The sequence below is a fragment of the Musa acuminata genome, chromosome BXJ1-6 (genome assembly GCF_036884655.1).
Source record: "Musa acuminata AAA Group cultivar baxijiao chromosome BXJ1-6, Cavendish_Baxijiao_AAA, whole genome shotgun sequence".
In the NCBI taxonomy this organism is placed as follows: domain Eukaryota; kingdom Viridiplantae; phylum Streptophyta; class Magnoliopsida; order Zingiberales; family Musaceae; genus Musa; species Musa acuminata.
Window position 1 is genome coordinate 41,403,095 of NC_088332.1, and position 27,752 is coordinate 41,430,846.

Below are 27,752 nucleotides of genomic sequence, written 5' to 3' on the forward strand. Positions count from 1 at the left end.
TAGGCCGTAAGAGAGGACGATGCGTAGAAGAATCGGACGAAGCGTCGATGGACCAATGACATGTCGGACAACATGATTCATGTTTAGTAATAATTGTCTAGATCGAAGTGTGTTTTTATGTGTGCAGGATTAACTACGATAGCAAGGCATAAAGTAAAATGAAGTTTCAGAGTCAAGAACGCGATTTCGTTGGGAGTTCGAGAGTTCGTCGGAAGTCCAAACGTTCGTCGGAAGTTTTACCGAAACCAACCGAGAAGTTCATAAGCTTGCCAAAGAAGCTCGTCGGAACTCGCCAAGAAGATCGTCGTGATGTCTAGGAGCTTGCCGGGAGTCCGCCGGAACATTGCCGAGAGATCGTAGGAAGTTCGCCGGAAGATCGTCGGAAGAAACCAAACTTATTTTGCTTAGAATATGTCTTAGGAATCGTAGTTAGCACATAATTGGAGTTGGGATTGGGAGGTAATCTCATCAACTCTGTTAGGGGTCAATTGGGCCCGAAGTTAGGTTGGTTTGAGTTGGATTCAAGGCCCAACCAGGATGCTGAAAGCCCAGTTGGCAATGGCACCGCCAGGGTCGGCGATGGCACTGCCTGGGAAACAACACCCCAGGTTATCTGGGCAGTGGTACCGCCGACAGTGAATGCTGCTAGCGGTGGTACCGCCCAGTGGCAAATCTAGCGGCGGTAGTGTCACCTAGGAACGACAGTGGTACCGCTAGTACCTAGGAAACCTAGGATGGGGCATTTTTAGGCTCTAAGTTTGAATCAACTTGAAGCCTATAAATATCCCTCTCATCTCTAGTTAACTAACACAAGCATATAGAGTTTAAAAGTGAGAAAACGCTATAGAAATCTCTTGAGAAATCCCCTCCTCTAGCTTAAACTTAAAATTCTGTTTAGAGAGGAGTGTGTGCTTATAAAGGTTGTCTCCTAAACCTATGTAAAGGAGAAGAGGGGTGTAAGAAGGAGGTTGATCTTTGCCTATTAAAGGAAGATCGATAGTGGATGTCGGTGGCTTCGATGGAAGAGGAATCGGTGGAGTGGATGTAGGTTACGATGATCGAACCACTATAAAAATCGGTTTGCCTTTCTTCTGTGTAATTTATCTTACTACAAACCTCCTTACTTGCTTACTACTTTCAATACGTTTACGAATACGCTTTCAAAGTTAAACATTTCGAAAATCGATTTTTATGATACGAAACGAAGAATTTTTCAAAACCGATATTTTTACCACTACACTAATTCACTCCCCCACCCCCCTTAGTACCGACTCGTTCCTAACAGTTGCTAGTAAACACAAAAGATAAGAAAACCCAACATGCATGATGAGAAATCCGCCACAATATAGACACAAGGCTAAATGTGCCTAAGGCGTATGAATTAGAAAAAAATGACCTATTTGATAAGAAATTCGTAATGGTGGAGGCACAAGGCCAAATGTGTCCGAAACATGTGAATCGAGAAAACCCAACCTGCGTGACAAAAAAAATCCATCACGGTGGAGGCATAAGACCAAATTGTCCGAAGTGCGTGAGTTAAGAAAACCTGACTCACATGATAAGAAATCCATCATAGCAAAGGCATAAGGCCAAATATATATAAGACGTATGAGTCGAAAAAACTTGACCTGTTTGAAGAGAAATTCACCATGATAGAGGTATAAGGTAAAATGTGCTCGAGGCATACAAGTCGAGAAAACCCGACCCACGAAAGGAGATTCTAAACACTCTTGTATTAGATAAGCTAAACGTTGCACTTCATTCGACACGTAATCGCCCCATAATATCCAAAGAGGGAGGAGAAGACCAAGGTTACCCCTCCACCCCGTTTGCCCATATGGATGAAGGTCCAAAGCAAGAAACCACATGCTTTCTTCTTGCCCTTGTGGACTAGAAAGGTAATCGCCTTTTTTCTTGGTCTTTCTAACCAGGTATGAAAGCTCATCTTAAATATTATAAAAGGAGACAAACTTAACTTTCTTGAGAAGATAAAAAGGACTTTGGCATCCATACTCGAAGATGTTGGGTTACTAACTTGAACGTCGAAGCAACCAGATCAAAAAACCTTTCTCGACCTTGATCTTCATGTAGGTGACACCTTAAGAGCTTAGTGTTTTCATCTTGGAGGCATCTCGGACGTTCCTATACATATGAGTCTGGACCACGTTAAGCTAACCAAGATGTCAATGATATTTTTTCTTAATATTTTGATGCTAGAAGAAAGGTCTGATGTCATAGGAACGCCCACCTGTTGACCCTCTAAGTGAATGCTTGAGCGAGGAGGCTTTGCCCTTGACCCATAGCACTTTCACTTAAGAGGGGTAGTAGACACCCATTCCTCATATAGATGCATCCACCTTGATGTAAACACAAATGCGATATTGGCATCTATTCAATAACCCAGGCCTCTCACTCTTAGGGGTAACCCTGAGCCACTTGCCCAACCCCACTGAGGTGTTCTTGAATCTTACATAATAAATGCATACGCTAACGAACATGATACAAGTCGTCGCTCAACTCTTACCATAGTTAGCCCAATAGGTAGCGCCACCACCTGGGTTGCAATCATCGACTTAACTGTCACAATGGAGGTGCAAAACCAAATGTGCCCAAGGTATGTGAGTCGGGAAAAATCGATCTGCGTGACGAGAAATTACTATAGCAGAGGCACAATGTCAAATGTGCTTAAGATGCATGAGTCGAGAACGCATAACGAGAAATCCACCAGAATGGAGGCATAAGGCCAAATGTGTACGAGGCACGTGAGTTTGGTAAACTTGACTTCCATGAAGAGAAATTTACCACGCCGGAAGTGCAAGGTAAAATATGCCCAAGGCATATGAGTCAGGAAAACATGACCCACAAGAGGAGATCCTAAATGCTCTCGTATAAGATAAACTAAATATCGCACTTTAAACTTCTCTCGTAAGGGCCCCGAAATACATCTTCAAGGGGGACAACTAATAAAAAATATACTATCGGTTAATTATCGTTCGACATGTAATCGCTACATAGTATCCAGAAGAGGAGGAGAAGATGAAGGTCACCATTCTACCACTGTGATGTTGCTGCACACGAAACCAGGCTTCGACAAACTGGTTTTGCCATGACACTCAAACCACCTTCGGACCTGAAATAGAGTGGTAAATATGAAGGTAAAACTCATATAATTTGGACACAATAGCAACAAAGCTAAAGGATGCATTCTCTCAAGTATTTAAAATCAACAGTAAAACAGTAGCCCCGACATCATTGTTAGCAGAAACGATGAAAATTAGAATAGTATTTTTCATCAGATATCTCGGACTATAGGGGCAGTGAAAATATATTAATAACACTGCTATTTTTGCTAATCGACAAGTTTCCAGAACCAAATAAAACAAAAAAGAACTAGGTTTCTGATGCAGTTATAGCTGCCCCAAGAAACACAATTTGAAGCCAGTCTGCACCATGAAAGGGAAAATAATTAATATAAAGGATATAAAGGAATTGGAAAGACCAGATACTGAAGAATTGGATGGATTTCTCCTCTTATCTCATAAATCCAGTTGCTTGAATGTGAATAATGTGCCATATAGAAGACACCACTGAAAAAATTTTACTTAATACCAAATATTTGAAGTAGATGAAAAAAAAATGATCACTATGCAACAAAAGAACCCTTGTACAGCATATATTTGAGAGAAAAAAAAAATGTAGCATAAACAAGAATATAAGAAACAATGAGGTTGGCAAGACTGTATTTCTTGTATAAAGATTCGAATGATGTCTCACTGCTTTCTCTTGGATAACACTCTTGCTAAGACTTAATACAATGATGGCAGGTTAATGGATCTGGCTCCACAAGCGTGAGGGCAAAAGAGGATGCCAACAAGGAACCAGAATGTTTACTGTTCATGTTCACTTTTATTATTATCCGAGACAGTTTCTTCAGATGACATTTCCTTAAGATTCATCTGGTTAGGCCTACTTGTATCAGACTGAGTTTTACTCGAGTCTCGATTATCTGCCTGACTAGTCTGCTCGGTGCTTAGCATCTTATCCCAACAACCCAATAGTGAATTCCTAGCTGTCTTATGTTTCCCATGACTGTCTTCTAAATCTTCATTTAGTCCCTTACGGTCATGCTTGAATATTTCAAGATCTTTCGACTTGGACATTTCCGTTCTTTGACAGCTAGGGCCAGGCATCTCGGTTACTGACAATCCACAAGGTCCACAAGACATACAAGATTTTACTTGTTCCAAGACTTCAGGACATGCTGCCAGTGCTGAGCCTGAACTTTTTTCTTGTGTAGCAAATGATGACAAGGATGGTGAATTTAGATTTAGGTTCTGCGAAGTGAAATCTTCATTTAGGTCAGACCTCCCAAGATCAGGTGCAGATTCCATTATTTGTGAAACTGGAGGAATTGTGCCTGGAGAACTGTGATCAAATTTCTCTATAAATCCATCAATATCAGGGGTCAGCTGCTGAAGCCTATCCAACTTCCTTTTCCTTTTCAGACTTTTTCTTGGATCTTGTGGCTGTATTGGCGGAAGGTCTGGGATAGCAAATGGTGGGAATGTTTTCTCTTCACCATAAAGTAGACGAACAGATTGAGCAATTGCTGAAACAGTTGGGGGCAGTGTCGAGCATAACTCAGGTTCTGGTGGCCTGGATGGTGGGATATTGACAGCCTCTCGAAGCCAATGAGGCAGCTTGTTTGTATTTGAGCTACCAACAGCAATAGCATTATTGGAAGAAGAGTCGAGGAAGGTCTGCTGCTTGTGGGGATCAAGGGTCATGCCCACGTTGGATTCATTAGAATGAACTTTACTAATGGAATCATGTAACAGATTCTGCAATTTTTCTGAAACACCTGGCAAGGGAAAATTCTTCATAGCACAATTTTCATCTTCATTCTGTTGTAAAGCAGAACTGCTAGGGTGATTCATACTGAGACTCGTAACCAAGTTATCCGAACAGGGCATATCAAAGGGCAAACTAACTCCAGGATAAAAGCCCCCATGAAAACCTGATCTAGGTCTGTCGTTTTTCCATGCTGCGACTTGTGGACAATTCTCATCAATTCTACTATTGTGACTGAATGGATCAGTGCATGAAAAGCTAGACTTAAAATCACCACAGCCCAATTGAATGTCCGTCAGGTCCGAGAATGATTTCGGCCATGCACTCCCAAGACCAGGTAACTGGCCTCCAAGCAGAGCCCGAGTCATCATGCCATCAGAGATTTCAGGAAAAGATAGAGGCTTTGATGATTTTGGTGCTGAAAATGCTGGTGTATCAATTATCTTTTGCTGCTCTTCTGTCCATCGTAAAAATAAATCTTCAATAGTTCTATATTTTGAGAATCTCAATTTGGGATCCCTGAGCATGGCATCCCAATTACCCCTTCCATGCCTACGAACACCAATCCAAAGAGCATCAAGTTCATCTTCTGACCATGCATCTGCTTTTAATCTCTTCTTGAACAACTTATTTGTTGCAGACTGGGTTCGCATCATTATGTTGTCAAGAACTTTCTGATGGTTTTCTGGTAATGATGAACGCGTGCCTGGCATTGGACCTATATCGAGCCTTGATTTTAACTCTGTCATCTGCTGTTTTTGCTTCAGGGAATCACTCAGCTGTTGCCTGAAATTGGGTAACACTGGCATATTTGGCAATTCCTGGAAAGAACTATTTATGTATTCCATGGTTAATGACAAGCTAGGCAAGAGATCTGAATGTGGCTTCATCAAATTCTTTGGTGGTATTGAGAACTTTGGTGCCATATTAACATCAAAAGTTAAGTTTGGAAGGCCCAGCTTCTCTTGGAATGAGGTGAATGATGAACTTGAAGTTTCGAAAATGTCGAGAGGGGGTCTTCCAGATGTAGAAGCAGGCTGCATATAAAAGCATCATCCTATTAGATTCATAGTAGTTATAAGTTGTCTATCCTAATATATAGAAATAAAATTTAACTAGTCTGCAAGAGAACACCAATTTTGGAAACAAAATAAAGGACCATACAGGATAAAATGGAAAATAGCCATCAGGTATCATATTCTTCAGTTTGTGATGCAAGGAGTCTCCAGATGCTTCAGGCAATATAGATGTGCTGGCAGATTTTTCTTTGAGCTCAATGTTCATGTCATTTGGAGGTCTAGAACAGGAAGCAGCAGGCAAGGGACATTCTACATTTCTGCTACTTATTCGTCTTTGCCCGTTGCTTGATGTTGATAGCCTCAGAGGGGAACGGAAGTTACGGGATGATGAACCAGCCTGACTAGCATTAGGAGCACATAGTCCTAGAACGGGTAGAAGGTTGTTAGAAGGCAATGAAACTGCATTGTTTGTGCTTTGCAACTGATTTCTAGGCAAAAAAAAGTCTGCAGAAAGACTTCCAGGAGGTCTAACAGAAAGATCCAAATGATCACTATGAAATCTTTTATATCCATGCTTTGAGAACTTTCCCAATCTTGCAGGAGATTCAGTTCTTTTATCATCTAATGGTTGGGTTGATGTATCATCCTCCTGGTCGATGGTAACAACCTGCTCATTATTGTCATCTTGGATCTTCTTTTCTAAGCCTTCGGCTTCATGGACAGATTGAACCATTGACTGAGTCAGCAATTCAGTTCTGTCTGTTGAATGAGAAAAATCAGCAGTCTGCCTCTGGGCAATACGTTCCTTTTGTCGGGCACGGAGCCTAGCACTGTTTGGGGAAATTATTAACCATGTTTTCATATTAAACTGGCTAGAAACAAATGCATAGTAGACTTGAAACTTACAACTTCTCCTTCAAAGCACGTCCTGCATGTGTATATTCATGTTCTGGCTCCTCCTCTTCGTTACCACTCTGATATTTGTCATTTGGACAAAGTATGAGTAAGAAAGTCATATAGATATTCTTAGCTTGAATATATATGTACATAGACACACAAACCTAAAAACTACGAAAAATAAAGCACATGGAAGTGTGCAACAGGAAAATAAAGCCTCCAGTGTACAGTGATGACCTCATTGTTTTAGTAACTATAGAAATGATGGAAGTATTTTAACACTATCGTAAAGCTAACATTAGCTGTGGTGTCATGTCTCACTTCTATCTTGCAGCATTGTTACTAAAAATAGCAAATAGATAATAAATAAATGGCATAAAAATATATAAGTAATATTGTAAGTTATGCATAATAAACTAGTTACATAGGCAGCCTTCAAGAGTAGAAAAATTTTCCTTCATGCAGTCGATTGTCCTATCAGAAGTAGCTAAACCAGGGAGCTGATACTAAATATTAAGATCTCAACCAAGTCTTCTCTGGATTGTTACTAGAACACAAGGAAAAAAGGGGAGAAATTTGGAAAATATGACCAGGTCTGGTTTCAGGAAATTGACAGGATACTTCAATTTCATGGTTATGTTTTACCATAAAAAATAAGAAGTCTACTCAAAATGGTCATCACCAGAGCAAAACAAGTATCAACCATAAAATTATCCAAATGGAACATTTTAAATGAAACAAATTACCTCACTAATAGTTTCACTTGGTATTGAAGCAAAGCTTTCCTTGTAAGATACTGCTTTTCTCAAGCGTTTTCCTCGACCAAGAACTGCTTCCTCCTCAAGCTGATATTTTTCCCACCTATGAACCACATAAAGATACAAGGTCTGGTTGTCATATTTTGAGTACTAGGTCAAAGCATCTAGTCAAGTTGAATATGATGAAAACAAATTAACAATGAGCTGATAAGTATTGTAAATATTCAGGATAGAGCAGCACAATTTGAATAGTTTCTTTCACAGATATCCCACAAGTGTTAGCAATACAGCTGCGTGTCCGTTACTTGATGTGACGATTGGATAAACCCCAAATTGAAAATAAAGAGACAAATTATATGGCCATGAGATTAACGGATTGTCTGTTAACAGATTATCCTTATTTTCATTGTATGAAACAAATGTCAACAGATTGTCTGTCAGCTGCCAACTGGGTTAAAACAATACAACTGAGCCTCCTCTTTTTTTTTTATCATAATCTGTTCCCCCAGCACGCGAGTGTTGGCAAGGTGACATATAGGTTTATCCTCATGGCATGTACAAATGTCAACCACTGACCAGCATAGCAGCACAAAATGAAATTTAATACCTTAATTCACCAGCAAATTGACATTTGAAAAACCCTAAATGAACTACTATCACTACATGCACCCATCTCATATTTCAAGTAACAAATATCACACCAAGTTTTGGAATTAAAAATCATCAACTCAAGGAAATGAAAGAAGTAAATCATCTCAAATAACTTATTACGTATATAAGTTGTTAACTGCAAATTTTTGCCAAAAACGTGAAGATCAAGAATGATTACTTGGGCATCTCAAAATGTAACCCATGGGTTCACTTGGCTACAACAATGATTCATAGAAAAGTCCTTTTATTCTTGCAAAGGATTAACCATATTTGAGTCCATTCGGACTTTCCATAGGGGGCTAAACCAACCCCATAAATAGGTTATACAAGTCAAAGAATTATTTATCCTTCATAAAGTCAATGAAACTAAGACTTCAATATGTTCATTAAATTATTTTGAAAAAATTCCCTTGTTCTTGTAGGAAAAGGAATGCTTGCATAGGCCTATGCTAAATGTCTAGGATTTGTTTACTCATTTAACTGTAAATTAAACGCAAACTGCATTGGCCCTTTGGATATAGATTAAAGAATGCAGCCTGACAAAATAATTCTCTAAAAGCGCAATCTTTTCCGGTCTGTTTTTCTTAACAATATCAAAGCTGATAAAGGTATATCAATGCTCTTGATTGGTACCTAGCAGCAACTTGAACCAACAACCCAGAAAGGTCCAAGATACTTAAGTATAAGGGCAACGAGAGTAAAAATCCCAAAATGAACAGAGCATGTGTCTGATTATAAAGGAAAACAGACATATTACTTCATCAAATAAAATGCCTAACCATAGAACAACATTCCAAGCATAAATTTACAGAAGAAGATAGCTGAGTTATTCCTAAAACCATTGACAGAGACAGGAATAATAATAACACTAAGCTCAAAGGTGATTCTTATGACAGTTAAGATGAGATAATAAAGCCCAGTTCAATTTCTCAAGTTCTTTCAGACCAGAGCTACATATTCCCTTCGTTCACATTAAGATGTAACTCTAATGACCAATGAAAAGAGAACTCATTCCTCAATAATGAATCAAACCCCAGCAGTAAATGAAAAACATTTTTCATTCATGGTCTTTACAAATTTGCATCAAGTAATATGTAGTGCAGATGTACAATGGAAAGCAGCAGTTTTGGAAGTGCATTAATTTCATTTATGACAGCAATTTAAATGCAATTGAAATGTCTACTACAGCCATAGAGGTTTTAATTTCTAGTTCTACCAAGGATAATTAGACCATAGACATGGTACGGCTTCATATATGGAATAGGGCAACAGTAGTAACCAGACGGTACCATACCAATCCAACGGTGTGCCAGTGCACAAACCACACCATTGTTATTGACATATTAAGAAGGTTTTTAGTACTTCCAAATTGGTGAATTGATGTATTAAGGCATATCAAAATGTACCTATTGCTGCATGCTTGTCCAGTAAAATTCTAGCATGGGAATTGGCATCAGTGTTTAAAGCCTTGACATGGGGTTCGACAAGCTTAAGGGTCTGATTCATATTTTAATTGAAGCCCTTAACTACGACCTTCGTTTTTGAATAACTAGGTCAGTTGAACCTTAGTAACGGGCAAACAGACTTTGAGCTTATATAACATACTGTGTTTTTCTAAAAACATGTGAGCTTCTCTTGGCAGTACTAGCATAAATTATTTGCCAATTATCATAGCCTACAGCCTCAGACTTAAATCAAAATGCACTCTCATCTTCCTCAATTTGTCTACTAGTCATCATTGTGTGTCAACCACAAAGAGCAATGCAAACTGAGAAAGTTATTTCTTACCCGAAATTACAACCTTAACTAATTATGCCTGAATTTCTAATCCTGGCGTTCTATGTTGTTCGGCTCTCAAGGGAAGGATGACACTCCAGATTTTACAGAATATTTTACAGTTCACAGTATATTTTATAGTTCAATAGAATTTCTAAAGCATGCATGGTTGATGAAATACATACTCAGTTTTATGTGAACACAATCTATAGCATCTATACATTTAACTTTATAAAAAATATAATAGTTGAAAACCAAAATGTCCATGACTGTGCCCTGAAATTCTAAAAAACTTATGAGGCTTCCAAAGTACAACACAGACTGCTGGTTGAAGAAGGGTCAACAACAATCAATCACCACAAAGCAAATTTCTATCATGTTTAAATTTAAATGTTACAATGCACGAAAGCAAGCATTCAAATATCAAGCTCGCTACCAGTTTCTTACTACTGATTTGATGCTCATTGTAAACTTTGGAACCTCTCCCATCAGCATGGGGCATAGTCAGAACCTGTTTGACCCTAGATCAGATCTTTGGGCCACCAAAGAGGCCAAAAGAAGAGCCAGACCAGCATGGTACAGCTTTCTGGTAAGACTTAAATGGCCCAGGAGCCCAATATCATATTCCAGCAACAAAGAGCTTGTAGTGGCCCAGCTCAACAATTGCCAAACATGTTGGGCCCCAGTCCTGCTCTTAGGAGACACCTACATCGGGTGGGAAAAGAACAAAAGGCCTGTTTGGTTCTAGAAGGAAAAGTTCATACAGGCCTACTTAGAGTTAGTGATGTAAGAGCAATTTAGTTTGTGTTAACTGAATAAATTTTATTAGTTTAGAGATATTGTGCATATGTCATAAGTTGACAAATGACAACATCTACTCAAGGCAAAAATAAAACACTACAGAAAAGAGTGGAAGAAATCAAGTTCATTATTGATTGAAAATTGCAAATCTTGATTGAAGATCTTAAAGATTCAACTTTACAAAGATGGAAGTCTATCAATCAATAATATTATCAACAAAAGGAAGATTATCCTTCAAATCAAGTCAAGAATATTATCTTCTTGAAAGGAAGGAACAGATCATATATTTGATTTCATGTAATTGTAAGTTTACTTATTTCTCTAATTTCATGTGAGCATATAAAAAGAAGCCAGGCCATTGCAATACATCAATGAGAAATGGATTCAATAAATTGAGTTCTTTTCCCACCTTATGTCCTAGTGATGCGAGGCCACAAGTTACTTTTTCGATGGAATGATTCCATCATCCACGTGTGAGACATGTAAAGGCGCAAGGCCTTCATCCTGAGAGTTCGCTCCTTAAGCTAGAGTGAGTTTGATAGTTATCTTTTTTTCTTTCTATTATCTTATAGTTATTATCCCTTTATTTTCCTATTATTTTTCAGTTACTATCTTTCTATTACTCTCTTTCTAGTTCCTCTATTATTAAGAAAAAAATTCGTAGTTACTCGTCCTACAGCATATTGGTATCAAAACTTTTGGTTTAGACAAAATATTCTATCATCAAGGTTGATCCATATCTCAATTATATGAACTCGCAACAAGTTTGTATGCAGAAGCATACGATGCAAGAGTAATTTAGTATATATGTTATCTGAATAAATTTTATTAGTGGAGATATTTTGCATGTCTTAAGTTGTCACATGGCATCTACTCAAGGTGAAGGAAAAGGAAACAACTGCAGAAAAGAGTGAAAGAAATCAATTTCTTTTTTGATTGAAGATTGCAAATCTTGATTGAAGATCTCAAGGATTCATCTACTCAAAGATAGAAGTTTATCAATCAATAATATTATCAAGAAAAGAAAGATTATTTTTCAAATCAAGTCAAGAATATTATTTTCTTCAAAGGAACGAAGATCATATATTTGATTTGATGTGATTGTAATTTTTTTATTCTTGTACTTGAGACTATGAAAAGATGCTTGAACATCGTAATACATCAATGAGAAATAGATAAATGAATTGAGTTCTTTTCTCACCTTGTGTGTTAGTGGTGCAAGGCCACAAGTTACTTTTTTGATGGATAGATTCCATTGTCCATATACGAGACTTGTAGAGATGCGAGGCTTTCATCTTCGGAGTTCGCTTCTTAAGCTAAAGCGAGTCCAATAGTTTTCTTTTTTTTTCCAGTTATCTTCCAGTTCTTATCCCTTTATTTTCCAATCATTTTCGATTACTATCTTTCTATTCCTCTCTTTCTGGTTCCTCTATTATCAAGAAAAGATTCCTTGTTACTCGTCCTATATCAGTAAGAGTGAAGAAAAAAACATCTTTCCGAAGTATTCCTAGTTCAAGTTAAAAGGAGAGAGCTGATTAAGCCGCCTCATATAATCCTAGTGGTGTCTAATAGATTTTTTTTTTCATTTTGCAACAGTTTTCAAATGGATTTTTTGCCACTATTTTTTGTTTTCAGTCCTATTACAGGTTAAATTGTTGTTTTCTAAGGTGAGAAAAGTTACCTAGCTACTAGGAAATTTTAGAAGTCTCCTTTTCAAGAATTTTACAAGGTCACAAGATACAGAGTCATGTAGGGCTAGCCTCTTAAATAGGAGTCCAAATATTATCCCTTTCATTGCTTATATAGATTAAATTTAATTTACTTTCATTTTCTCGGTTGGTAGTTTGGAGTCTTGTTTTCCTCCAATATAGAAAAACTCTTGTTAGAAGAGGCATATCCTATCAGTTAATCAAATTGATTAAAAATATAGATGTCATAATTTTCTTAAACTAAATATTTCTGAATTCACAGGTCTTCATATTAAGCCTAAACCAAATGTCATTTGCACTACCATTTGCCCTCAAGCAATCATGAAGGGGTTTTGGTAAGTGAATTGACAGTGCACATGCATTGAGACCATTATCATTGACAAAACAAGAAACATTGACATGGTAAATTTTTTAAGGAAACTTCAGAACAATCAGATTAAGTAGCTAACTTATCAGTGTCCCAGAATTGGAGAACTCAAGTACTGCCAAGCTTGCCACATAACCTGTCTGCATCCCACAAGACCTAGAGATGTTCCAGGTATATGAGAAGCTGTTTTTCTGGTGAAAACCATAAGGGTCCGTAAGAGAAACCTTGGACCAAGACTAGCAAGCAATTACACAAAAAGGATGCTAAGCATATTCCAGATAAATATTGACCATCACAACCATATTAATAGCTTTTGAATACATTTCTAAAGTAAAATGCCAATATTACAGAGGCACCAAATTCAAATAATGAAATTTCTGCATCTTTGGTATTATAAAGATCTAAATGCAATGTTTCCATTATCCAATTTATACCTGCGAACATCATTTCACATCTGCAACCAAGAGCAGAAGAGACAATTGACACAAAAATGAGACTACTTTTTTGTAAAATTAGCATTGTCATTTAGTATATCACAATTTTATCATCTTTGTAAAATATTGCCCCAAAAAATTTTTAGAATGGTGAAGGTTGGATCAAAAAGAAGATGTATCTCTTATCTTATACATAGAAAATTCATCCTGTCAAACTCCCAGGTACATATCTATTGTTTCTTGACAACATGGCTAAAATCATATCAAAATCACTATACAATAGCCAGGAAAATGCTCAGAATTAAAAAAGGTATATTATTTACAGTATACTGACCTAACACGTAAAAGCCTATCCCATTCATTTTCCTCAGAGCCACCAACTGCAGTATCTTCCTTTGCTTCAGATATTTTCTCACAACCATCAACAGCTACACCAGGTAGCAATTGTGACCCATCTGGTTCTTCATTTGTATCATCATTCCAATCCACCGACTGATAAAGCAGATAGTAGCCAATACTTTATCACACGGAAATAGCATTAGAACATAATAGCACTAAATTAACATATAAGATTCTCAAAAGGGGGTACCATACATTAAGGCCAAAGGAATTAAAAGAAAATATTTTTACAGATTATGATGCCAAGTAAAGAACAAAGTAGTTGGTCTATAAGTTAGTTATAGAAAAGTGTACATACAGAAAGACAAGGTGTCCTCAAGTGAAATCACAAATGATGTATATCAAAGTCAAACCAAGAAGTATATTAATGTGAAAGAAAAAAAACCAAACTCATTGAAGCCAACATTACTCCTTTCAAAGCTTATAAATTGAACTTCAAAAAAACTAATTTTCCTAATTAGTTGCTAAATTTTCTCTTTACATATTTTAAGGCATACTAAAATCATACCAACAGAATCAGGTTGTTTCAAAGTAAGCATAGTTCAATTTTCTTTCCTCTCAAAATAATATATAATGCGTACTAAATTGCTCCTCCAGCAAGAAAATCAATGGAGTTTCTTCTAAAAGTAGGCCCAGAATATTATGCACTTGGAACTCTAAAGAAACACAATAAGGTTTAACACCATTGTTTTGACAGATCTGAAGGGGCATCAAAAAGCACCATGATAAAAGCATGAGAAGTTCCCTTCTTTAAGGGTGTCTTATTCTATTTGTCAAAAATCAAGATCCTCCAATGATAAAAGGAAATTGAAGATAAGATGAATGCTAAGAAAAAAACAACAAAGTTGGATAATAAATTAAGAAAACAAGAACCATGTAAAAAGATCCTCAATTTCCTTCCAGCAATGGATCTATAATCCAACATTATTACAATCTTTTTACGAGACAGTCGTAGATCCATGGATTTAAATTTCAATCATACCATTTAATATGAATGGGTATTTTTCAGTTAATTGACCAACTGGTACATGGACCAAGTGATTTTGTCTCATCTGATTCAGAATAGTGCTTAAGCTTATTGTTTTGGACTTATCGATGAGTGAGTTTATTGGTGCCGAACCACAGTGAGCAGCAAAACCTACCATCCGATACTCAAATAGACGATGTTTTTTGTTTTTCCATTTAACTTACCTACCACCTATCTACCCCTCTGTCTCTTTCTCCTCCACACTTATCTCTCTCTCTCTCTCTCTCTCTCTCTCTCTCTCTCTCTGTGCCTCCTCTTTTGCCTACACCTCCTCATCTCTCTCTCTCTCTTGCCTCCACCTCCGCCGCCTCTTTGCTAATCCAGCTGGTTTAGTATCAATCCATGCCGACATTTGGTTTACTGTATGAAGTTGATACCAAACCAGTCTGACCACTACCCAATAAGGACACAAGCAAGGACTATTGTACCATCCAAAACGATACGAAACTATCGGTATGTACTGGTCCGAACATGGGCCAGTACATGTACCCTCGTCGTTTCGAGTGGCCAGGTTAAAATAATAGAAAATAGAAAAAAAGAAGTGGTGGGGTCCATCTAACTTGGCATTAAAAATGAAAAAAAATTAGGGCTCACGAACATGAGCCCTCTTCCCATGTAGGACGCTGCTGCCGTCACCACTGCCCCTGCCCCTGCCGCTACTTCGCCATTGTCATTGTTCCTTCATCTTCCCAAGTACGCTCCCACCTCTTCTTCCCCTCCTCTTCTTCCTTCTTCCTTCTCCTCCACCACTTCTTCTTCCTCCTCCACCACTTCCTCTTCTTCCTTCTTCCTTCCTCCTTACTCCTTTTCCTCCTCTATTCTTCCACCACCCCTTCCTCTTCTCCCTCTTTTTCTTCCTCTGCGAAACACCATTACATACTGATGTACCGTGTGTCAGTACACTCACTCGACAAATCATTGAAACGGATCCAGTACCGGAAACAGCAAACCTTGGACACAAGTTCAAGATTTTGAACTATACTTGAAAGTTGAAACTATAAAACAAAGGTTAATTCACAATACTTGCATACATATGTCAAGCACGTGCCAAAATTTGTTGCCTCCGAGTAACATAACGTTTGCAAGAAGACTCATGCATCAAAACAGATAAACAAGGTGATGGTAAGTGGCTTGGTGCAAATTTATGATGCTAAACTCCAGGACAAGTATGCTCAGCAATCAAACATCACACTTCTCAGCAACCTAACGACCACTACTTGAGCTTTTGATTGTATGATGTGCAATTGAACAATTAGCAACTTGGGTGCAGCAATATCTTCTACAAGGTTACTTGCCATTATTTGATCTTTTACCGAGTTGGAAACCAGAAAATAGTTCATATCTAAAAAGTCATAATTCAAAAGGGTTAAATTAATCCCCCTATAAATTTTAAAAAATTCAGTGTTTAAAATAAAAAATTGAAGTGAGAAAATTTAATTTTGCTTGTTACTGGAAGCTCTTCCTACTAACATGCATCAGAAAGTAATTGTAACAAATCAAATGCAAAGAGTATTCAAATTTTCTTATTTACCAATGCAGAGGGAGAACAAAATAATGAGAAGGAAAAAAGCAATAACCAAAAAGAAAGAGTTCATGAAACATTTCTTATTTATTAATGCAGTCCACAGCAAAACAAACAAGAGCAAATGAATTAGCAGAAGTTTTATGTGGAAACCTGCCTTTTCCACCTTGTTTGAATCACAACATATTGTACACATTTGGACATAGTATCTGTATTTTTCCATGTATAAATAACCATAAATATACACCTACAGATATCTCAAAACATACACATATACCAACCCCAGACCATATCACAAACATACACCGATGGATATCTCAAAAAATTCACATACACAAACCCAAGTACATATCAGAAGTTTCAAAAGGTGGTGAGGCACTGCCTTCAGAACAGATATCTAAGAAGATACTCTAGAGTAGCATCAGATGAGGGTTTAAATCTCAGACCGACACCAGTTTCAATAATCTACTAGACTGGTATGGTACTGATGTACAGGAAGGTATACGGACACAGACAGTCAACTACCAGAGAAAATAAACAGTAAATAAAAATAACATCAATTCTTGATGGATCATATGGTCTGATGTCAGTCCTTTGTTAGATCGGTAATTACTAATCAGTATGAACCTTCTTATGCAATAGAGAAACCAAAAGTTTAGTATCAAATTTGCTTCTGATCATGGATTTCCATATCTAGGCATACCACCCAATATTGAGTGTTCTGTATCAGTCTGTTGTATGTGGTAACATGCTGTCCCAAGAGTAGACCAACAAAGCCTTGGTCATATGATTAGCTTGTCATTGGTTGGGGCCCATGCTGATGGATATATACCAGTCCGTTCAAGGACCAATTGTCTATGGTACTAAGCACAGATGAGGGTAATATTTACTTAGAAACAGACAGCTTTCATGGTGAAAAGGCAATAACAAATGACAAAAGAGCTATTGAAGACTACTACAGAGAGAAACACATATAGCACACAAACATTCCAAAGACAAAACAGTGTCACCCAGAAAGTTAGACTTACCTTCACTGAGCCAAGCATATTGTTTTCAAGATCCACATCAGTGCTTTCAGAAACTGATTGTAGATCAGAACGATCAAGAAGTTTTAGAATAGCACCTTCATCCCAAACAATCTTTGTACAACCCTCGGTACATTTATCTTTGTACACATCCCCCAAACCTCCAGTCCTCCTCCTATGTTTATGCTCATTATCAGGAACAGCATCAAGTTTGCTGGTAGGGGCTTCTTTTGCATCTTGCCCATTCACAGCATCAGAATCACTGAAAAGCTCTCCGGCTCCCCATCGAAGAATGTCCTCCACTTCCTTCTGAGATTCTGACTTATTCACAAATAGTTGATCTAGCATCAATTTCTTTTTAGCAAGATGTAAGATGCGCTCCTCAACACTAGCACGTACTACAAGCCTGTAAACCAGAAGTCTCTTTGATTGCCCTATTCTGTGTGCTCTATTCATAGCTTGTATATCTGCATGTGGATTGAAATCTGAATCATATATGATAACAGTGTCAGCAGTCGCCAGATTGATCCCAAGGCCACAAGAACGTGTGGACAACAAGAACACAAATCGTGTTTTATCTTGATTGAAACGAGCAATAGCTGCTTGACGGTCTGCCACAGGTACTGAACCATCCACCCTTTCATATGTTTTAGGGCCAAACTCTATAGTTAGGTAATCCTCAAGAATATCAAGCAACTTAGACATCTGAGAAAATATAAGGACTCTGTGTCCTTCCTTATGTAAAATCTTGAGCATGAAATGCAATAAAGTCAGCTTTGCTGATGCCTTTATCCGCATTTCATGAAGGAACTCCATGGAACCAGATTCAGGTTCAGTTCCTGGAATAAGATATGGATGATTACATACCTTCCGGAGTTGCATCACTATATTTAGCAATGATTGCTGTGCGCCACCTTTTCCTATGTTCCGCAATATCTGATAATTTTTTGTCAACATTGCGCGATAATATTCAGCCTGGATGGAAGTCAATTCAACAGGAATTAACCGCTCAGTCTTAGGAGGAATATTTTGCATAGCATCTTTCTTGAGCCTTCGAAGCATATGTGGTGCAACAAGTTTTTTCAACTCCTCCACCTTTTCTGCTGTTGTAAGATCATCAAACTTCTCTTCAAATGCTGCTAAAGAGGGGAATGCAACGGGTTGCAAAAAGTTGAGTAAGTTATACAACTCGCCTATGTTATTCTGCAAAGGAGTTCCAGTCAATAACACACGGTGTCGAAAAGAAAATGTATTAAGCAAACCAAAAAGTTTACTACTTGAGTTTTTCAAACGATGCCCCTCATCAACTATAAGAACTTCCCAAGGGACTCCACGTAGATAAGAGAAATCAGCAAGTACCATCTCATAAGTAGTCAACAAAACATTGAACTTGTATGACTTGGATAGCTTATGTGATTTTTTAGGATTATTGGCATGCCATTCATATTGACGTATTATGGATCTCGCCTTTGCACAGCCATGATACTCCACAACATTCAAATGTGGGGCCCACAGTGCAAACTCAGCCAACCAGTTAGGCATAGTGGAAAGAGGTACTAATATCAAACTGGGTAGTTTAGCCTTAAACTCAAAGTACAAAGATGAGATAAAAGCACATGCAGATATGGTTTTTCCAAGCCCCATCTCATCAGCAAGAATCACATTTTTATTCTTAAACCAGCATTTGCGTAGCCAATTAAGAGCTTCTAGCTGATGTGGAAAAAGCAATCCGCCTTTTAGCACATTTGGCTGCTCAACAAGAGGAAGAAGATCTTGGCAGTCACCTTTTCTTTGCCGAGAATCATCATTAATATCCTTCTCAAAAGTCTGGGATTCTAACCGTTTCAGTTCATCTACCCGATGGGCTGATTCCTTCATTACAGGTTCATCTAATCTTTCCCAAGTGCATTCATCATATGGAAGGCCACACCATTTAACCAAAGCTTCATTTATACCATCCTTACAAGTTCGAAGGGAAATAACACGCTGTGGTATCTTCCACTGTTCCTCACAAATATTAATGATAGCAGTCCCATATTTAGCTTTATAATTCTCCAATTTTCTTTTGGCCAAAATTTTCAATTGGGATTCAAGAACCCAGGTATTATGAGTGTTTGATTGCCCCACCCATTTAACAAGAAATTCATAGATAATGTCATCATTGTTCTCATTTCCTGAGTCCTGCACCATTTCTACAGTGATTCTACTTTTATCATTATTGCTTGGCTGTGTGTCAAGAACCGATCCATCATCGCCATTTGAAACACAGGAAACAGCTAATTGAGAAGGTCCAGTCTCTGTATATGAATTACTCTGCTTGTGTGCACTGATAAGATCTGAATCTTTTGAATTTTCCATACAAACTTCTAGAGCAATATTTGCTTTATCTAATGGAGAATCCTTCAGAACCACAAAATTTTCCTTTGTGATGTGCTCATCCTGCAAACATTCACTTGTTGGAATATTATTCAAAGATCCTTTAAATTCACATGATTTGTCATTATAAGCCTCATTTAGAACACGTTTTGTGTCCTTTATTTCAACTTCACATTGATTTTGACACTCTATCAGCAACTTGTCATTGTTTCTGGGACCATTCAAACCATAAGGCGGTTGTCTACTAGCTGGGCTCCCTGGATTGTTCTCACAATCAGCAAGTTCCGAAGAAGTAGGAGACCTTATTGTTTGGCTAGACATCTTGGTGCTAGCTTGGAGACGACAACCCAGAATGCGATCAACCTATCAAGGAGAAGAATGGAAATTGAAACAACAAAATCAAGATTTTACTAAATAAGGAATTAAAGAAGCTTAAAAATTATAATCCTTCGTAATCAAACCTAAGGACAACCTGAATGTCGGAAAAATTTTAGCAATTGTTATTGTTGTCCACAATCATGAAGGATACATAGTACCTGTTGAACTCCATCCCAATGATTCCCATGATGTTTTGTTATCTTATGTGCTTGCATGCTTCGTTCATCTAATTCTTGTGATGAGCGACTCGCTTTTTCAGTTGATATCTGCATATTAAATAGAACAATGACTGCACGAAATGATATTTGACTACCTAGCACAAAAGCCTTCTGTAAGAATGAATAAGGTACCAAAAAGAAAATGAGTGAATCTATTTTAAATATCAATTGGCCTACCAAGCTTTGGGCTTTAAATTCTAACTATGCTAAAGAATTCAAAATTTCTTATATCTTTAAAAGCTTATGAGGATAGTGGAAACATAGGTTCAATCCTCCATCATGGAGATTTCTGTAGGACACTCATAAAAATCTTCAGCAGTGGACAATATGGAAATTCATGAACTCCAAAATCTTTGAAAGATTTGATTTAAATGTTAAGGGCTTTGTCTAGGAATATTTCTATTGGTTTTCTTTGTGTAAGATGGGTGTGAACAAGAGGAAAATACTGACTTTCTCATATCTTGTTTTCACTTTTCTGCCCAAAGACTTTTCTTTTAACTGAGTATAATGTCACTGTTCCTTTCCTTTTCATCTCTTTTCCTTTGTCTTTTTCTCTTCTTGCCTTTGCACCCTTTCATTTCCTCATGAAGTGAGATTCATATAGGTTTGCCTACCCTTTGCCTCAAAAAATGGACCCTCCCAACATCAATGCTTCTCCAAGTGTCACAGCATGACCAATTTGCAAAACTCAAATCAATCTTTGTTCCATTAGTCACTTCTAAACAATCTTCGAATTCTGAACCTTCATTATATGAATATTGAGCTCCAGCCTAACATCTTCAATTTCTTGATTGACAATTCAATGGATATTTTTTTTCCTTGCCCTGATATCCCATTTCATGATTAATTCATCACAAACTAAAACACAATATTAGTAATTTTTATATCGATTCAACACTTCATCAGGAGGCTACGTCAAGCACAGATACCAATCTAAATGAATGTAAGAGTTAAGACTACTAAAACTGAAAAAAGAGAGTACCTTAGAGCAAACATAGTATTCACAGCTTCTGAGATAAGAGAACGGATATACAAATAAGCAAGAATTGAGAAAATGAGGGAGCATAAAAAAATGATGAAGAAATAATTAAAACGGGCCATCCTGATACCAACTTTCCTGCCTTCAATAATAAATCAGTTGTGTGCATCGTTACTACAGTGATTAGTGTGTTCCCTTTGAGGCTTGCACTATAGACTACCAGATCATACAACAACTAGTGGATTGTCTCCTCCTCCGAGGCTTAAAATATAGAAGTCTAACAGATCATCTACTTTGACACCTCTTCGGTGATTGTCCTTAAATGTGAAAGTCAACTGCACTCGATGGTACTTGTGGATGGTTGATTGCTAATTATGTCAAATTAGTACTTTCATAGCCCTTACAATACTAACAATAGATATAAACCAAGTCCAACTTATACCATTATCAATGCAGACCCCAGCTTAATTTGTTCAAACTATCCAAAAAACCAAACAAGGATAAACCTATGCAGGTGATCTTGTTGTGTAAATCTAAAGAAGCATCTTATCACCGAAGAGGTACTAGTCTGTCATGGCAAGAGAAAGTAATAACTACTAAAAAAAAAGAATGCAAAGGACAGAGGGACTTCAGGCGCTGGTTATCATATCAAGTCCTTGACTAATAGTTAGAAATTATAACTTCAATGTATAGTCTGCAAATATGGTTAAATTATTCTGGTCGCTGGTGGAATGTCAGAATCTTGAAGTTCAAAATAGTGACAGTTCTTCTATTTTAAAAGATCCAATCACAAATCTTTAAGAAGATACATTCTAGGGTACTTAGTAGTTAGTACATAATACTATATGGTTTAGTACAAAATGTACAATTTGTAATATGTGGTATTGTAGAAACCACAATTGACTTTTGTTTTGGAAAGCTATTCTTTATATCTTATCATACAATTTATTAAACATTTTTAATATGAAGATAGCCACTTAAAAAGTTGTAACAAAAGGTGGACACCAGATTTTCAAGGTATGTCCATGGTCCATGACAATGTGCCCACGAGAGAGAGAGGGGGAGAGAGAGAGAGAGAGAGAGAGAGAGAGAGAGAGAGAGAGAGTAGCTGGATGAACAAGATTACTATCTCTAAATTCTTGTGATGGCTTCAAATTTATAAGGAGACACAACATCCAGCTAACAGAAATATAGGAGGAAGGAGGGGGGAGGTAATAATGGTTGCAGTTTAAGCATCATTTGATATAACCAATAAAAAATAAAATATGGAACCACTTAGGAACAGTTTACCTTTCCAATAATAAATTTTAGAATTTGAACGAGGTTGAATAGAAATATCTTTCGGTATGTGATCCTAACAACATTACCCTAGTGATAAAAAATGTAAAATCATCCTGAATACCCTACAAAAAAAATCAACATACCATCAATATCAAGAGCATAATCTATTCATGTGATCTCAGATATACCTCATATTTATCAATTTCAAATGCAAGGTTTATTGATTTGCATTCAAGATTCATAACATAAAAAATATGATCATTCTCAAGGTTCTGAATACTATACCATACCAGTGTACCGATCAGCTATCGAAACGATACGTACCAAATTGTACCAAGCGTACCGACACATAGTACACTAAAGTATACCAATGCACTGCCCATATCGATCCTTTATCGGGCCAGTACATACCGTCCGTACTGAGCGGTACGGTACGGTATTGCAAACCATGATCATCCTACACATGGTAAATTTCAAATGCAGGATAATGTTACAGATATACCTGCATTGAAATGCAGGAAATTGAAAACACAATCATCCTCAATAAAAGGTCAATTTCCAATGCAGGAAAACATTACATATATGTAAATACATTTGCAGATAGCCTAGATATAGAAATATCCATGCAAGAGGTAGTTGAACTTTAAATAAAAAGGATCAGTTACCAAACTTTTTAAAAATGCTATTGGTTATCCATCATAAACATAGAAACATAAAAAATACCTCATACTGCTCTTCACCGGCAGAACTGCTGGCTTCTTCCTTAGATGCAGAGTTCTGCTGATCAAGAGACTTGCAGTTTTGAAGTGACCCACCAGTACTAAGACATGTTTCCATAGATGGCTCATTACTGACAGCTGTTGAAGCATCCTTTCCTTTTTTGGCTATAGGTTTCTTCTTCTTATCTATCATACTAGGCTTTTGCTTCTTTTTCCTGGATTTCTGAGTGGAGAGAACAAATGGAACGATAAGTTTTTCTTTTTGCATGTCCCTCTTATACACATCAGACTTTTCTTCAGAAAAACCTTCACTATGATATTATTTCAGAGTTTTAACAAGAAAATGTGCTACCTCATGAGAGCTTGTTTTCCGTCGAAATGATGAATCTGACTTCTTAGTTTTATTATCTGTTGCTGCTAAAATGCCATCTTGGGGCCCACCTTCACACAAGTGGCTTGATTTTGGGCTGACTGATTTATCATGTCTAGATGAATCAGACTTCTGATTTGGAGTTCTACGAGAAAATGTAGCTTTTCCATTATTAGTTCTTGGAACAGAGTTTCTCACTGGAAGTGTTGCCTTGTCATGGACTGGTTGTTTGTATAAAATTGTGGGCTTTCCAAACATGCTCTTCATTCTTGCACGTCTTAAATAAGGCTCTGAATTATCTGATGTTTTTATGTTAGCCTTCTGCTCAGAGCAGTTTCGGCAATGCCACTTCCCAGATGGGATACGCTTCGGAAGGGGAGAAAAAATACAGGAATCGAAATGAGTACTTCTTTAAACAAACAAGGATCAAGCAATCACATCACAAGGAACTACATGAAATACCTTAAGTGGGGGAGTGAGACATTCAAGGTGGTAAGTTCGAGGACAGCTATCACAACAAAGCAAATTGCCACCAAGATCACATACAACACACTCAAAATAATGCTACAAGAGTAAAAGAAAAATGAATTAGATGGTGTGATGGAGAAGAATGTCTCAAAAATGTTTGAAAATAATGAAATCCAATTATTTTTATGTGAACTTGTATCTTAGGATTTTACTAAGACACCAGCTAGATACTTTAAGGTCTACTCTATTTAGTGTCTGAATAGGTTTTGTATCTTTGTATCAGCCGTCAATACTCCTCAAAAGAGATGTGCTGCTTGTTATGATGGTTTCCCATTCAATAATGATTTTGTAAGATGGAATAATCAGTTTGGCTAAAAGCTGGTACTCAAAAACTTCATGACATCCATTCAGACAAGTTCTTCTTTTAGTAAAATGGAAGTGTCACCTAATGTAAGCTGGTACTCAAAAGCTAAAGACATCGATGCAGATGAAGTTCTCGTGTTAGTAAGATGGAAGTGTCATTTGATTTTGACGTATTAGTCATATGCTCGTAAAATCCATTCAGCTAAGATTTTCTGTCTTGTTTTTAAAGTTGCCTAATATATGAGAACCTCATATGGAAGCATAGCCAAGTGTCTAATCTGGCGAGTAAACATAAAAAGATATGGGAACACGTAGTAAAAGAGCGATATGACAAAAGGTAAGCAATCTCAGAGTAGCACCATGATGTTGAGCCAAAGTTAAAAATAGGAAATAAGTAAGAAGCCTTAGAATCATAAAGATATCCAATTCTAATATTGGTATGTAATTAAAAATCCACTAATGATAACTATGATAGTTATAGAAACACAGGAGTCTCATGTCAACAGAGCCACAGGTCCATAACAGGGCAAACTTCTAAACCCAATGAAAGATGTATGAAGCCTTCCATCTATACCATCAACTCACAAATAGAAGGTGAGCATTGCTGTCATTAGTTGCTATTTCGCAACCCATGTGACCAAGATTTGGGTTACAGAAATGGCGTATTTGCTCATACGGGTGAGGCTACATAATGTTGACCCTCCCCACACTCTGTGTCGGTACGGCTTGTCCGCTAGGCCACCTTGTTTAATATAGATTAACAATATTTGTTAGTAGATCCAGAACCGTAGCACATCTAATTCTACTTATAATTAAACAATATGCTACAAACACATGTCAGATGGTGAGAAAATGTCATGCGTCTCCAGCAAGATAAAGCTAAAAAAAGGAGAGAAAAAATCTTGTTTAGTTCTAAGGGAAATCACAATAAAACTATGAACACTCACTAAAAAATATAAAATGTCATGCCTAAAAAAGCATTCTCAGTAACTATATATTTCATGTACGTTAGTCAAATCCTTTCTGAACGAATCTGAGATTGATTTTTATAGTTACATTAAACTCATGCATAATATGAATCGCTTACATATTGTTCCATTCAACACTCAGACAATAACTACTTTACATGTCCTGATACACTTCATTAAAGAAAAGATTAAGAAATCTACTGTTTCAGAAAAAAGCTCAGGCAGCGATTTAATAGCAGCATAATATCTATCTACAAGACCAAGACATACAATTAATAAAGCAGAATAAGCAGGTAATTACTGACTGTGCATAAATAAGTGCCAGAACAAAATAAATATTTAGCAAATAGAGATATCTTACCCCATCCTGTCCTTTGATCTTACGAGCAAGTCTAGAAACGTGAATGTCACCTTTCTTCCTCTTAGCGGCATTGTTCAACAGGGATTCTGAAGATCGGGAAGTACTCTCCTTTCCATTTGAAAGACCCAGCCCAGACGTTATCCTTTTCCTCTTGCGCTTCAAGAGCCAATTCCTATCTATCATGTTATCACGCGAAGAGCTTTCTTCCCTCATAATCGGCGCCTATCGTTGTCATGCATCAAAGTCCCATGTAAAGACACCTGACAACAGGCAACTAGTTGCTTGATCAGCTCAGCATCAACAATAATTCATGGCACAACACACAAATCACAAAGACTGTGAAATAGAAAAGCAAGAAGATCTAAATATATAGGGATATGTATTCAAGTTTGTACATAAATGTGTGCCGGGATTCTATCAGCATTCAACTCAAGCAACAAAAGCGATAACACAATAGTAAAACAGGATCAAGATCTTCCTATCAGCAACTAAAACTTTCACAGTCACATGTGCAAAAAGAATATGATCCCTTCCAAAAGAAAATGAAAGGCATATGGAAGCAGCTCAATGTTTTTGGAAACAACTATAACTGCTCATGGGGAACTTTCCAAGATATCTCATGGTACCATGCAACAAGAAGTTAACCCTCCAAAGAGTCTAATCTTTCTTAGTTCTCCTGGATGTCCACATTTTCACTTTAATCGCCTGCTACTTCTTTTATCAGTGCCCGCAAACATCTATACTTGGCCGAAAATCCCATCTTTTTGCAAAACAGATTTCCAGAAATGGTAACAAACGCAGCAGACTGGGGCGGTTTCTTCACACATCCAAGATGAGTGCCGCAAAACCCAGAGGAGGTTCAACGATGGAAGAACCAAGAAGTTAAAACGGGAACTTTTTCCCAAAATGGAAAAAGTATCCAAGCCCAAGAACGAACCATTCACCGGCAAACAAATCTCTAGCGGTGGGATAAGAATGATCAAGAGCACTGGGTCGGAGAGAATAAATGAAAACGAATGAACAAAATGAGGAGATCGGAGAGCCACCTGCGGTCAGCGACAAAAGCGTGTGACCAACACCCCAACCATTAACCACAAATCGGCCGTGAGCTGGTGGAACAGCGACCGAAACCGATCCCAGCCGCCAGGTCTGGCCGACAGGCGCCGCCTCCCGATCGAGATCTCTCCCCTAATTCCTCCCCCAACCCGTGCTTCGCTCCTCTTCGCTGGCGATGGTCGCAAGCGAGGACCGTGACAAGAAGGAAAAAGAGAGGAAACCCAAAGGCTCGGGGCTTATATTGTACGGGAATCTGAAAGAGGAAAAAGATGCTCACACCGACTCTCGAGGACTCTGGAGGAACATCATATCGTCCCCCCCCTCTATCTACGGCCGCGACCGTGCGTCAGCCCACCAGGGACCAATCAGCTTCGGACACGTGCACGGACCCGCGCTAGAGAGGGAGGGAAGCGTCGATCGCAGCGCGTCACCGCCGGTACCGGCGGTATAGCCGGCCAGGCGCCGCACGGCGGAAGTCGCCGCCTCCGTGGACGAGAACGGAGACCAAAATGGTGGCTTCGCGTGTTTTCTCTTTTCCTCTTTCTCTCCCTCTTTTATCCATCTATTTATATATGGAGGCTTCGTGTCTGTGTTTCTCTATTCAATCCCTCTGTTTCTTCATATACGTACGCATATACGTATATACATATATATATATATATACATATATATATATATATATATATATATATATATTCTTGGGTAGTAAATTTGAATGAGATGGTGCTTCTTGAGAGTTGAATCTCGTTCTTTTCACCCTCTTTGATGTTTCTTGTTTTATTCTTTCCTTTTTATATATTATTTCTTTTGTTTTTGCCGGTTCATAGGTTGAGAGAGATGAAAGGGAATGTTAGAAGATGCTTATAACAACATGAGACAGATTTGATCTTCATCCTTTTGTACTCTTTTAATATTATAACAAAAAGATGCTTTAGATTTATATGGGAAAAATATAATTTTAAATTCAAGAAAATGCAAT

At 37.7% G+C, this 27,752-nt stretch overlaps 1 protein-coding gene across 3 annotated transcripts; it reads right to left on the reverse strand.

Moving 5' to 3' along the window:
- Positions 1-3,506: 3,506 nt before the first annotated feature.
- Positions 3,507-27,316, reverse strand: LOC103989414 (protein CHROMATIN REMODELING 4). Of its 3 annotated transcripts, XM_009408245.3 has the most exons (13): positions 27,051-27,316; positions 26,764-26,942; positions 25,718-25,977; positions 24,020-24,121; positions 23,540-23,923; positions 23,192-23,410; positions 20,149-20,256; positions 17,240-19,975; positions 13,598-13,755; positions 7,514-7,628; positions 6,777-6,844; positions 6,016-6,700; positions 3,507-5,888 (listed from the first exon to the last, which is right to left on the reverse strand). In XM_009408245.3, the coding sequence occupies exons 3-13, from the start codon at positions 25,928-25,930 to the stop codon at positions 3,888-3,890; spliced, it is 6,789 nt and encodes a 2,262-aa protein (XP_009406520.2). In that variant the 5' UTR covers positions 25,931-25,977; positions 26,764-26,942; positions 27,051-27,316; the 3' UTR covers positions 3,507-3,887. The 3 variants fall into 3 exon arrangements, with proteins under 3 accessions (XP_009406520.2, XP_065044961.1, XP_065044962.1); XM_065188889.1 differs by lacking the exon at positions 24,020-24,121; XM_065188890.1 differs by lacking the exons at positions 23,540-23,923; positions 24,020-24,121.
- Positions 27,317-27,752: the final 436 nt, after the last annotated feature.

Bases quoted from the DNA above. Each gene is read 5' to 3' on its own strand.
- LOC103989414 (XM_009408245.3), bottom strand. From the start codon at position 25,930: ATGAGGGAAGAAAGCTCTTCGCGTGATAACATGATAGATAGGAATTGG. The intron at 23,411-23,539 runs GTAGCACATTTT...CTCTCCACTCAG, and splicing joins GGAAAACAAGCTCTCATGAG to AAATCCAGGAAAAAGAAGCA. The intron at 6,845-7,513 runs GTAATTTGTTTC...GACAAATATCAG, and splicing joins CAAGTGAAACTATTAGTGAG to AGTGGTAACGAAGAGGAGGA.